The 11,452-nt window shown below is 47.5% G+C and overlaps 1 protein-coding gene across 1 annotated transcript; it reads left to right on the forward strand.

Annotated features, from left to right (window-relative positions):
* The first annotated feature begins 2,060 nt into the window (after positions 1 to 2,060).
* LOC111139074 (Fc fragment of IgE receptor Ia) lies at positions 2,061 to 7,591 on the forward strand. Its single transcript, XM_022491213.1, is given in 5 exon segments — positions 2,061 to 2,226; positions 2,655 to 2,675; positions 3,712 to 3,966; positions 5,686 to 5,943; positions 7,407 to 7,591. Coding segments are annotated over 5 exon segments (885 nt in total).
* The last annotated feature ends 3,861 nt before the right edge of the window (positions 7,592 to 11,452 follow it).

Raw genomic sequence — 11,452 nt, forward strand, 5'->3', positions numbered from 1 at the left:
AAAGAGGTGAGATGGAGACCCAGTCTCCTGGCCTCAGTGAGACACTGTTGACATGGACAGGCGGGATACACGGAACGAACAGCACACTCCACCCAGAGAGCATGTAAAATTCAGAGGACTTGGTCTTTTGTGCAAGATAAAGGATGTGTGGGACTGCACCGGCACATCAACCCGTTATTCCTGGGTATCGACTCGTTCCTTGGGGTACCCATGGCTGTGTCCTGTGGGGATGATTTCTTCTTCCTGATGTTGATGCTGCCGGTGTTGTAGTCGTTTTTGGTTTTGTCTTAAGGGGTGGATGCATAGGGTGCTTCGGTGTGCTTTTTGAGGTTTAATGAACTGCTTTTGTTGAATCGGCGAAATCTCGGCCCTCACCACTGCCAAAACACTACCTCCATTTCAAGGGCAGACACCGAAGCAACAACTTTGGGATGGTGCAGCGAACAGAAATGGTCTCTTTCACCCCATGTGCTCTACCCCCCATGGGACAGGACCTCTCAGCGGGCCCCCCCCTTGCCTCCCATTCAAGTAGGAGGCGTTTGGACAGTGTGGAGTCTGAGGAGGAAGCTCTCAGAGAGACCACATGAGTCCCAGGAAGATGTTTATGTCTGTCCTTGTAGGATCACTTTCCTGAGGAAAGTCCCCTAAGTACCCTGGACAAGGTCTCAACCAAGTGGTGAGGTCCAGCTTCTATTCTCTTACATGGCAAGATCTCTTCCAGGATCTTGCTATTCAACCACGGCCTTCCAACAACACCCCAAAAATGGCATCTGCTCTGCTTCCTTCTCCTGCTCCCCACCTCACTGAACAGCTTCTTATGTGAATTCTTCCATTATCACACTTTCTCATCATGATAATGGAGATTAGTGAGACCACTTACGTAAACCAGACTCTATGGTTATCACATGGAAGTAGGTGACCAACTGCCTTCACGCAGTTGAAATGCCTCTATCTCCTTAGAGTCTGTAACAAATGCTGGTAATGAAGGAGGCAAAGGTGTATTCATTAAGCCTCTTCTACATACCAGATGTGCACGATGCATTTCACGTGTTTATTAACTTCTTATCCCTCCTACTAAAGCCATGACCTCGATGCCATGACTGTCCTATGTCACAGGTCAACCTTAATGACATAAATATGGGGAGTATTTGAATTCAGATCTTTAAATACAAACAACAGGCATTTTTCAAGATAACTGGCTGCTTCCTTTAAAGATCTGCCCCTAAACCATTGAGGGGCCTGAAACCAGTCATCTGGAGCTTCTTATTTATGACTCCTTGTAGCCCCGATTCTCTAATGCCCCCGAGACTGGAAGCTTGGGTTAGGTCTTCCTGCGGGAGAACTCTATGTTTGGGTCTGTGGGCTTCCTCCCGCAGTCTGTGAGGAAACGCACAGTGACACAGAATGGGGCCTTGCTTACCATCTCCTGCTCTGTCTACTTCAGATTTTTGGCAAGGACCAAACAGGATAAATACCACCTGTGAAAAAAGCCTCATAAATGGTAATGACTACAGAATCTGTGGTGCCGTCATCTCCGGCATTGTCATCAATACCGAATCCTGGGGTAAGGTGACCAGCTCCGGCCTAGAGCTAAAACACAGAATAGTCAAAGTGGTCCTGGGGGTGCTCCGAACTGGTGTAGGTTTAAAGGAGGAAGGGCGGCCATGCCAGAAGATTAGAAATGTTAAAATGGGCAATAGCTGGGGAAGGAAATAAATTATAGGATAGACCCAGATCCATATATGTTATGGTCTAACATCCATCGTCCTGAGTTGGGAGCTCCATCAAGACCCGGTGGAAGAGAAGGGGTCTGAGAATGGCCCCATTTTGGCTGCTCCAATAACGGATCTCCAGGGAATGAGATGAAAACATGTAGATCGGTGGGTTGGTGGCCAGCAGGAAATTAGGTAATAAGAGGGATGGCAGCTCCGGAGAACCACAACTGAATTTCAGCACTCGCTGGCCCGGCACGGGAGGGCACTAGCTGGTGAATGTGAAATTGCCCAATTTGGCACCATTCTGACTATTATTGCCAGAGAAGGCAAACCGAGGCGCAGCTGATGAGTTAACCAGATATGATACAGAAAACATTTCCTTCTCCTTTTTGGCTTCAAGTCTATTTTAAGGCTTCAAGTCTCCAGTCCAATTTGCACTTGGGGGCCGCGGAGGAGATGCCTGTTCCCATGGGAGGCCCTGCCCTGCTGTGGACGGCGTTGCTTCTCTTCTGTAAGTAGACGTTCAGGGACACCACCCCACCCCCGGAGGGGCCAAGATGGATCTGGGTGGCAGCTGGGGGAAGAACGTTGACAGTTTTCGTGGTGGCTTGTTCTAGGCTACGTGCAAACCACAGCGCATTTCCTGGGGATTCTGTGAAGGACATAGCTGTAGAGCAGGGCACATTGGGCTGAGCAAGACTTAAGGGGGAGCCAGCCCCAAAACCTGTCCTTGCCATCCCTCTGACATCTCCCAAAGGGCAAGGGAGGGAGGACAAAGGAAAGAGAAAAGTTCCTTTTCTCTCTGGGTCAGGTTCCTGAGAAGACGTTTAGCCCTTAAAACTGCACAGATGTAGACCTGAGCCCTGTAACCAGACCCCTGTCCTAGAGTCCCAGAAGACGGGGCTTGGCCACTGACTTAACTTTTCTGGACTTTTGCAGCTCCACACGGTGTGTCGGCAGGTAAGTGAGTCCCCTGTCCTTGCTCTGTCAGCCCCAACATGGCTGGGCATGGCTCCCCACCTCACTGTTCCCTCCACCCTGTCTCCTCAGCTTTCTAGTGATTAAGCATCTGCTCCTCTGTCCAACCCAAGCCCCACTTCCACGCTGCCTGTCTTCCTTCTTTCCCCCGTTTGATGGCTTCCAAAGAACCACCTCATTCCCCTGAGGCACCCACCTCATTGCAGGCAACAACCATGTCTGTGGAACACCTCGACATCCGAGAACTGCCCAGGCACTTCCACACAACCTCAGTCAGTCCCCACATCACCATCTTAGTACGGTCGCCATCTTGTAGTTGAGGCTTTTGTCCGAGTGAGAGCCTTGCTGGAGGTCTCACAGCTAGCCAAGGGCCAGCTTCTGACACAAGTCCTTTGGGTCCAAGTCTAGCTCTGTTTCTGCACTCTTCCTCCTCACCACCTGCCACTTCCTAGGCTTTGGTTAAATCTGTACTGCATCTCTTTGTTCCTGAAAACCTATTAAGGCTGATTCTCTCGGCGCTTCTCACTTCCTTCCAGAATTGACGTGTATTTTTCACTCCATATGCATTCACAGTTAAATAGTCATAAAAATTTAGAGCTGGGAGAGACTATGTTTCATCTAGTCCAACACATTTATTCATCCATTATTCACGCATGCATCCACTCAGTAAATATTTAATGAACACATACTATGTACCAGCCACTGTGCTGAGCTAGGGCTGAACAGGACAGACATAGCCTCTGCCTGACCAGAGGCTGCAGTCCTCACTGGCTTGTTTGTTTTTTAATACCCCACACTCACGTCTTATCTTTCTCCCTAGGTTGGGAGTTCTCTAGAGCCACAGCACTATTCCCTCCTTCTGGGATCCTAGGAATCACGACAGTTTCTTATTAGTGGCCGTTCAGGGATAGACAGACTGCTGACTGATGGACTATTGCCATGTATGTACTCTAGAGCCTGGACACTTTTCTCTCCCCACCCCCCTCACATCTCTTTCCACAATTTGATCTCCTCAAAGATATCTCGAAACCTATGGTGTCCTTGAAACCGCCATGGAATAGGATATTGAAATATGACAATGTGACTCTTATATGCTATGAGAACAACTCCCTTGAAGTTAACTCTGCTATGTGGACCCACAACGACAGTCTTCTGGAAAATAAAACTTCACACTTCAACATTGTGAAAGCCCACCCTCAGGACAGTGGGGAATACAGGTGTCAGGACAAAGAATCCAACATGAGCGATCCTGTGTACCTAGAAGTCTTCTCAGGTAAGTTCCAGCACCATGGAAAAATAGATTCCTCCATGTGAGGAATGGCCCACCCGAAGATGGGGAAAGATCAAGTCATTCCAGGGTTATGCACAGGGGTGGGACTCTAGTCTCTCACTCAAGATCTGCCCATCACTCTTCTTCCGCCCTTACTTACTCCAGCCAAGCCTTGCTTCTTTCTATGCTCTGGCCGTCCCCCACCTCCCAGCATTATCCCTCTACTCCACCTCATCTCTCCTCTGCCTAGGGCAGATGTATATGATACGTGCCAGTGGCGGGTTGGGTGACTGAAGGTTGCAAAGAGCTGAACATCTGAAATAGAATCGAAATGTCTGATTGTGAAATTTGTTCACAATTTCCACGCACCACAGCCTGGATATCAGGTTGCACTCTTGGTTTTGAAAGACATCATGTAGACTTCTCCTGACCTTCACTTTTACTGAAGAACAAGCCCTACGTGTGTTTCCACTTTGTGATTCCTCTGCTGCCAACGATCAGCACCACACGCTCAGACTTACGTGGTTAGTTAGTAAATGCTAGACGGACAAAGGAAGGATTTCACTGAAATGGCGAGGTCATGGATATATTTTGCTTTATTTTTCTAATGCAAATATATTTCAAAGGATAAACACCCTTTGTATTTTCCTTTTGAGTGAAAAGAGGTGTGGTAGCATCTGGATGCAAATCCCAAGTACGAAGTAGAGCAGCGTGCAGTAGCTTACTCATTTCCTCGGACGAGGTTCTGGAAAACTCCAGGATTGCTCTGAAATAAACTGACTGCACAACCCAGCCAGATTTTAGTTCAAAATTCTCCTCCTTAGTGAGTGTGTTTCAATTCTTTTTTTTTTTTTTAAGATTTTATTTATTTTATGACAGAGAGACAGAGAGCACAAGCAGGGGGAGCGGCAGGCAGAGGGAGAGGGAGAAGCAGTCTCCCCGCTGAGCAGAGAGCCTGATGTGAGGCTCGATCCCAGGACCCTGAGATCACGACCTGAGCCGAAAGCAGAGGCTTAACCCACTGAGCCACCCAGGTGCCCCTGAGTGTGTTTCAGTACCTACAATGACATTAGCCAGAGAACCTGACTCTTGTATTATACAGAATAATTGTTAACAAATATTTGCTGAGTAACTACCCACTCCGAGGTAATGGTGTTAGGCATTAGGGTTATAATGCAAGGATCAGATATGCCCCTGGCCTCCTGAAGTATGGAGGCAGATGAGGAAGAGGACATTAGTGAGTAACTATGCACACATCATTGAAATTGGCAGTCATGTTCTGGGGGAGTTTTGGAGCCAGCTATGATTAATGGTAGAGCTAGGGATCCTCTAAGAGGCAAGAGGACAAAACAGACCTGCCTCTAGGGGAGGACTCCCTGGACAGGAGACTTTTATTCCTCTTTAGTAACCAGAACTGGCACCGACGGAGCTGAAGGGAGCACTGGCTTTCAGGCTGCCCATGGACAGGCTCTGCAGAAACGTCAGAGTGGTCTGATGGCCCCAGACTCACTTTTCAGGAGGAGAGAGGATTGATCCATATAGAGGACAGATTCTAAGCATTATTTTGTGTTTCCTTTTTTATTGACCTTACGAGCCAAGAAATGGGTTCATGATAAACCATGGTTCCTGCCACATGCTCTGTGAGTGACCACTTTTATTTCGTGTTTCTCCCTGTGTCCATCTATCCATTTGCTCTTACACAAACTAACGAATGGTCTTTAGAGTGGCTGCTCCTTCAAGCCGCTCCCAAGGAGGTGATGGAGGGTGAGTCCTTCCACATCAGGTGCCATAGCTGGAAGAATTGGAAAGTCACCAAGGTGACCTACTACAGGAATGGCAAAGCCCTCAAGTACAGGTATGAAAACTTCGAAATGTCCATCCCCAACGCCACAATAATGGATAACGGCAGTTATTACTGCACCGGTTGGATTAAGAAGCAAAATCATACTTCCGACACCATCAACATCATTGTGAAAAAAAGTGAGTTGGTAAAGCAAGGGGGGCATGGCAGGGGAAGGGGAGGAGAGAGACCCCCAGCCTGAAACGGCTGAAGTGTCCAGCAGGAGACAGTGGGTGCGCCTTGCCGAGTCCGCCGGCCTGCGGGCAGGGGCCCAGGCTGTGACACATGCCCAGTCTTGGAGCCCTTATTGGTTTGCTGGCAGCAGTGACACTGGCTCACAATGTGGGGTTTCTATGAAGACTAAATGCAAATATTGGGAAATGGACATGTAGCCTGTTAAGCGTTACCCAACCGTACTGATCACAATTCCTGGTATGCTCTCAAAGCCCTCTGCTGCTCCTGGGGCGCACACTTACATTTATCAAACTGAAAGGGAGTCTCCGAGTTAAAGGAACAAAGGGTGTGAGGAGCTTGGAGACGCCACACTGGTGGAGGAGGGCTGGGGAAGGAGACCCACAGCCAGCAGCCTGGGTGCCTGAGTGGGGAGGAGGCAGAGCCTCCTGAGGAGAGCAGGCTGGTGGGCTGCCTCCACCGTCAAAGATAAAGATGTGCCTATCTACCTCCAGAGAAGAGACGGAGCCTTTGGAATATCTGCCTTGCAAGGAGGAAATTAGATTTTTTTTGCTTGGAAGATTTGGCTCATCTTAATGCCTAAAAAAGCATGAGACTGGAAGCCATAATTAAGTTTTAATGCCAATTTTCTGTTAACTAGTCTGAGACCCAAGTGCTATTTAATTGTTGTTGGCCTTCTGATACCCTTATCTGCAAAGTAAAGGATCTGGCCCAGACACCCCGTGGGGACCTTTGGACATACCGGTGTCTGCCTCTCACCTCCTGAGATTCTGACTTACTTGGTTTGGAGGCCTGGGCATTGGTATTTTTAAAAGCCCCTTCAGGTAACGGTCATGTGCAGCCTGTGCTGAAGGCAGTTGGTCTGGTGACCTCAGGCGGGGAGTGCTCTGGTTATAATACCCTGGGGCTCTACAATCTAGGATAATCACAAAAATCAATGCCTTGCAAACAGAATAACAGAGTCACAGGAGAGAGGATTATTTTAAAGAAGCTCTGGTCCAGTGTCTTTGTTTCACCTGACAGGCAGGTGGTAAATGATGAACGATTCAGAAATGAGGCAGTGGCCACCCCACCCCAGCCCTCACTTCTCCTGTCCACCCCCAACTCATATGGGGGCACTGGCACTGTGAGCCCAAATAAAGGGTTCACCTTTCCTATGACCTTCCCCCTCAGACAGACTGGCTAGAAGAGCTGTAGGTAGGGGCTATGAAGGAGATCTCAGGAGTCCCTGGGCTCAGGAAACATGGACAGAGGTACCTAAATCCATGGGTGTTGCTCTCTGGTCCTAGATGCCATGTCATGCTGGTGCTAGAAGACAAAGCACCATGCTAGGTCCTTCTCTTATGGGGGATGATGTCCTAGGCCTCATTCATCAATTCTTCATATGACTTATGTTTCTTGTTGCATCTAGATTACCGCACCCAGAGTGTTCACCAAAGGAAAACCTCCTGGCTACAATTTCTGATCCCATTGTTGGTGGTGATTCTGTTTGCTGTGGACACAGGACTGTTTATCTTGACCCAGCAGCAGCTGACACTGATCTTGAAGACTCAGAGGACCAGAAAGAGCAAAAAGCCAGACCCTGAAAAGAAATGATGTCCCTGCTTAAGAATCGTTAGCAATAGCAACTTCTTTCCAGCATCAGCAATCGCTTCTCCATCGCCAAACACAGCTCCCAATGCACACAGGAAAGTCTGCACTCAAGGCTTTACAGAACTGCTTCATTAAACCAACTCAAACTGATTAAGTGACATGTAATTGTAACTGCTCAATAAATGTCAGTTAAATAAGTTAAAAAATGAGTAGATTCATTTATTAGCATCTGTCAGAGACAAGTACAGCCGGAATAAAGAGGTATGAAACCAGGTAACATGATGCTTCTGAGTATTTGAGGCTTGCTAGTTTCTTTTTTATTTCTAGAGGCAAGAACCATGACGTTCTAAACTAGAGATGTCTTCTCTTAACCACTCTAGATCAGGACTGGGACTACAAAGACATGGGGAGATGCTGGTGAGATTGACCATTTTTATGCTCTCATTTCAACATACCACTCATGAGCTTCTAGCTCCTGCTGGATCTGGGGCAATCTTGATCCCTAGGACTCTGGGGATGGGGCTCAGTCTAAGATTTTCCCTTTGATTGTTTTTCTTCCCAACATCTCCCAAACTTGTATCTTGAATACCCTCTTATAGCAACCGAACTAAGCATCTTGGAGAAACCCCAGCAAATAATTATCACCAAGACTCTCAGCTCTGAAAACAGAAAGATCTCAGGCAAAGACCCAGTCTTCATTCTCCCATCCCCCACCTCACCTATGCCCATGGAGACAGTTGGATGGGGGCCTGGGGAAAGGGTTAGGGAAGAGAGGCAGCCTATTGTCAGTGCTGACCATGAGTTCACAAGCCAACAAAATCTCAGAGTATCCATAGCTTCACTATGTTTTAGAACAATTACTAACATAAAGAGGAAGTGAATCTAGGGGGAAATTTGTAAATACCCATGAGACTGAGAAGTTCCATTTTTTTCCAAAAGGGTTTTTGGACCACAAAACAGAGAGAATATTGGAGCTTCCCCCCCTTTTCTTAATATAGGTATCTGGTATGTATCTCCTTAACATTCTACTCACCCCCACCCCAACCATTTCAGAGAGGTAAGAAATGACCAGATTCCCAGTGCATAGCTGTGTCACTCAACTTCACAGGCTTCATGCCTGGTGAGCAGAGAAAAGATTTTTCTTGCAACAAGAGGCCAGGAAAAGTCCCCACAGAAGGCTCCTTGGTGTTGTTCTGGACACTTCCTCTGACTTTAAGGGAAGAAAGGAGATCCATGAGACCTCGAGACCATGGTCTTGCCACCACCTTCACTAACAACATTTTGCTTCACAGCATCCTAGACACAGCATCATACACATCAGACCAGAGAGCAAGCAACTTACTCCTTTGTTGGGTCTGAGCCCAAATGATCCAGAGTGAAGAGTTAAGAGGTATTTAACATGGATAGAAAGTCTAAGCTTGGGGCGCCTGGGTGGCTCCATGGGTTAAGCCTCTGTCTTCAGCTCAGGTCATGGTCTCAGGGTCCTGGGATCGAGCCCCACAGCAGGCTCTCTGCTCAGCAAGGAGCCTGCTTCACTCTCTCTCTCTCTCTCTGCCTGTTGCTCTGCCTACTTGTGACCTCTCTCTCTCTCTGTCAAATAAATAAATAAGATCTTTTAAAAAAGAAAGAAAGAAAAAAAGAAAACCCAGACTTGATCAGCTCGAGCTACAACTTCTGAGGGGTTTTCTAGGTTCTGGAGTATTACAGTTCACCTCCACCGCCCCTTTCTCCCCACCCAAGCTTGCAAGGGCTCTGCAGAGAGCACGAACCTGGATTTTCAGGCCACTGTGAACTAGCTGTGTGACTGGAGAAAGTCACTTGCCAGTGTCTGAGATTCCATTTCTTTGTAAAAAGAGGGTTTTGGACTAGGCGGACTCTAAGCTTCCTTGAACCTAGACGTCCTATCCTCGGTGGAGCCTACTTTCCATACGGTGACTACACAGGCTCACAGGCTCAGAATGCATCCCCAAGAAGCTCTGGTGTGAATTCTCCTTTCGTCCTCCACATATCGTCTTTGCCGTGCTCTTCCGTGATCTGAATCTCATGTTTGTGGGAGACTTCTCTCTACCATTCATTTCTTCCTGTTTTCTTCCTTTCCATACATCGCTTGTTCATACGGAATGTGGAACAGAATCGGGGCTTAAAAATTTTGTGGAGCTCTAAAATATGACATTTAAAAAGATGTGTTTTCATTTATATATATATAAAATACCTTATCTATGCCAGAGAGGGAGTACGTATGTCATACCGGTGATTGAAGTAGAGATAACCCACCCCTGTGTCACTCTTGGGCCTCCTCTGCTGCCCCGTCTCTCACCACATTGGTCTGGTCCAGCTCACAGGGCAAATTTTCTCTTCCACAGCTGCTGTTCCAAAATGGCTGCCACAAATCATTGTGAATTCCCAATAATAGAGACTATATTCTTTTGAAAATCAACTCAGTTAACTCCCTACTTGTGGCCAGGGAAAGACAAATTCCCTTGGTCACCTTGAACTCGGACAAAAGATCCACCTTGTCAGTATGTCGGGGAATTGAGTGCTTGGAGAAAGGCTTTGCTCTTTCTTTCTTCTCATGAAACGGGAAGTGGGACAATAGGGTCATCTCCCCGACCCCTGAGATGGGAGCTTTATGTTGAGAATTCCAGAGACACCTGCCAGGCTGGGTCGCTAGATAACCTCACAGATTGGTCCTGTCTTCCTGCCTTAACTTGTCTGCCCAGCTCTGGACAGTTCCTCACCGAGCTGAAGTTGCTTCATCAACCCCCAGAGCAATCCAGTTCCCACCCCAAACCTTTACCTACGACGGTGCCCAGGATCGCTATCAAGTTAGTTTGTGCACATCCCTTGTGGCACCCACACTCTTTCCCTTCCTGAAAATTGGAATAACATATCCCCACATTTAGCCTTTCCTGTATTTGAAATTTTAAAAATATCACCAAGAGTGGTCAGCAATCTCCCTGCAAGGTAATTGAATGGAAATCCAGGGCTGCAATGCAACTGAAAATTGCTTGCAGAAAAAACTCTGAAGATAAAGGAATGACTTCCTGTGGATTTTGAGAGAAGTTCCGACTGTTTTTTTTTCCCCCCTCAGGTTCCAAGAGGATAATACTGTACTACTATACCAACTAAATTGAGCCCCAGAAAATATACTTCAATTAATAGGGTGATCTTTTTTAAAAATTTAAATATAGGAGCCACTGGCCTTCAGCCTTCACTAGAATATATCAGGGTGAAAAATCTGGGTCCTCTGCTTGCCAAGTGGATTTCTCGAAATGGGATCCTAAAACTCTGCAGATTAGGATCCTCAGAAACAGACTCTAAGATTAAAATGTGACAGATTTCTCAGGGAGTGCCCTCAGCACCAACACCTGTGTGAGAGGGAAGGCAGTGGACCCCCACAGAGGGGAAGCTGAAGTGTGACGTAGTCACAGCAAACCTCACACCGTCTCACAGACAAGAGCCCTGGAGCTGGGACGGCCCCCTGTAATCCTCTTAGACGGAGGTCCGGGGGCCCGTCTTTACAGCCTGAGGTAGGCAAGTCTTTGGAGGCAGGGTGCCCTGGGGAGATGTGTGACTCTGGAGAAAGTAGCTCTTCAGCAAGAACAATTTCCAAAGAGCCACTCGACTGACTGCTGCTGGCCCAACACCCTCCAGGCAGCCTGCGGGAGTGAATGAGGGGGTCCCGAAGGTGTGTCATCTGGGGAGGGTTGCACGGCACCACTGAGTACAACTGTGCTAGAAGACAGTGAAGCCCCGGACATCAGACTCTACCTCATGGCTTTTTATCTGGATAAAGAAGAATCACTAAGCCCAGAAATTTTTATAATTTCGACTATTCTCACAGCAATGCACAGGTTATTTCTA

This window comes from Enhydra lutris, unplaced genomic scaffold (assembly GCF_002288905.1).
Source record: "Enhydra lutris kenyoni isolate GAN:26980312 unplaced genomic scaffold, ASM228890v2 scaffoldscaffold94, whole genome shotgun sequence".
NCBI lineage: Eukaryota > Metazoa > Chordata > Mammalia > Carnivora > Mustelidae > Enhydra > Enhydra lutris.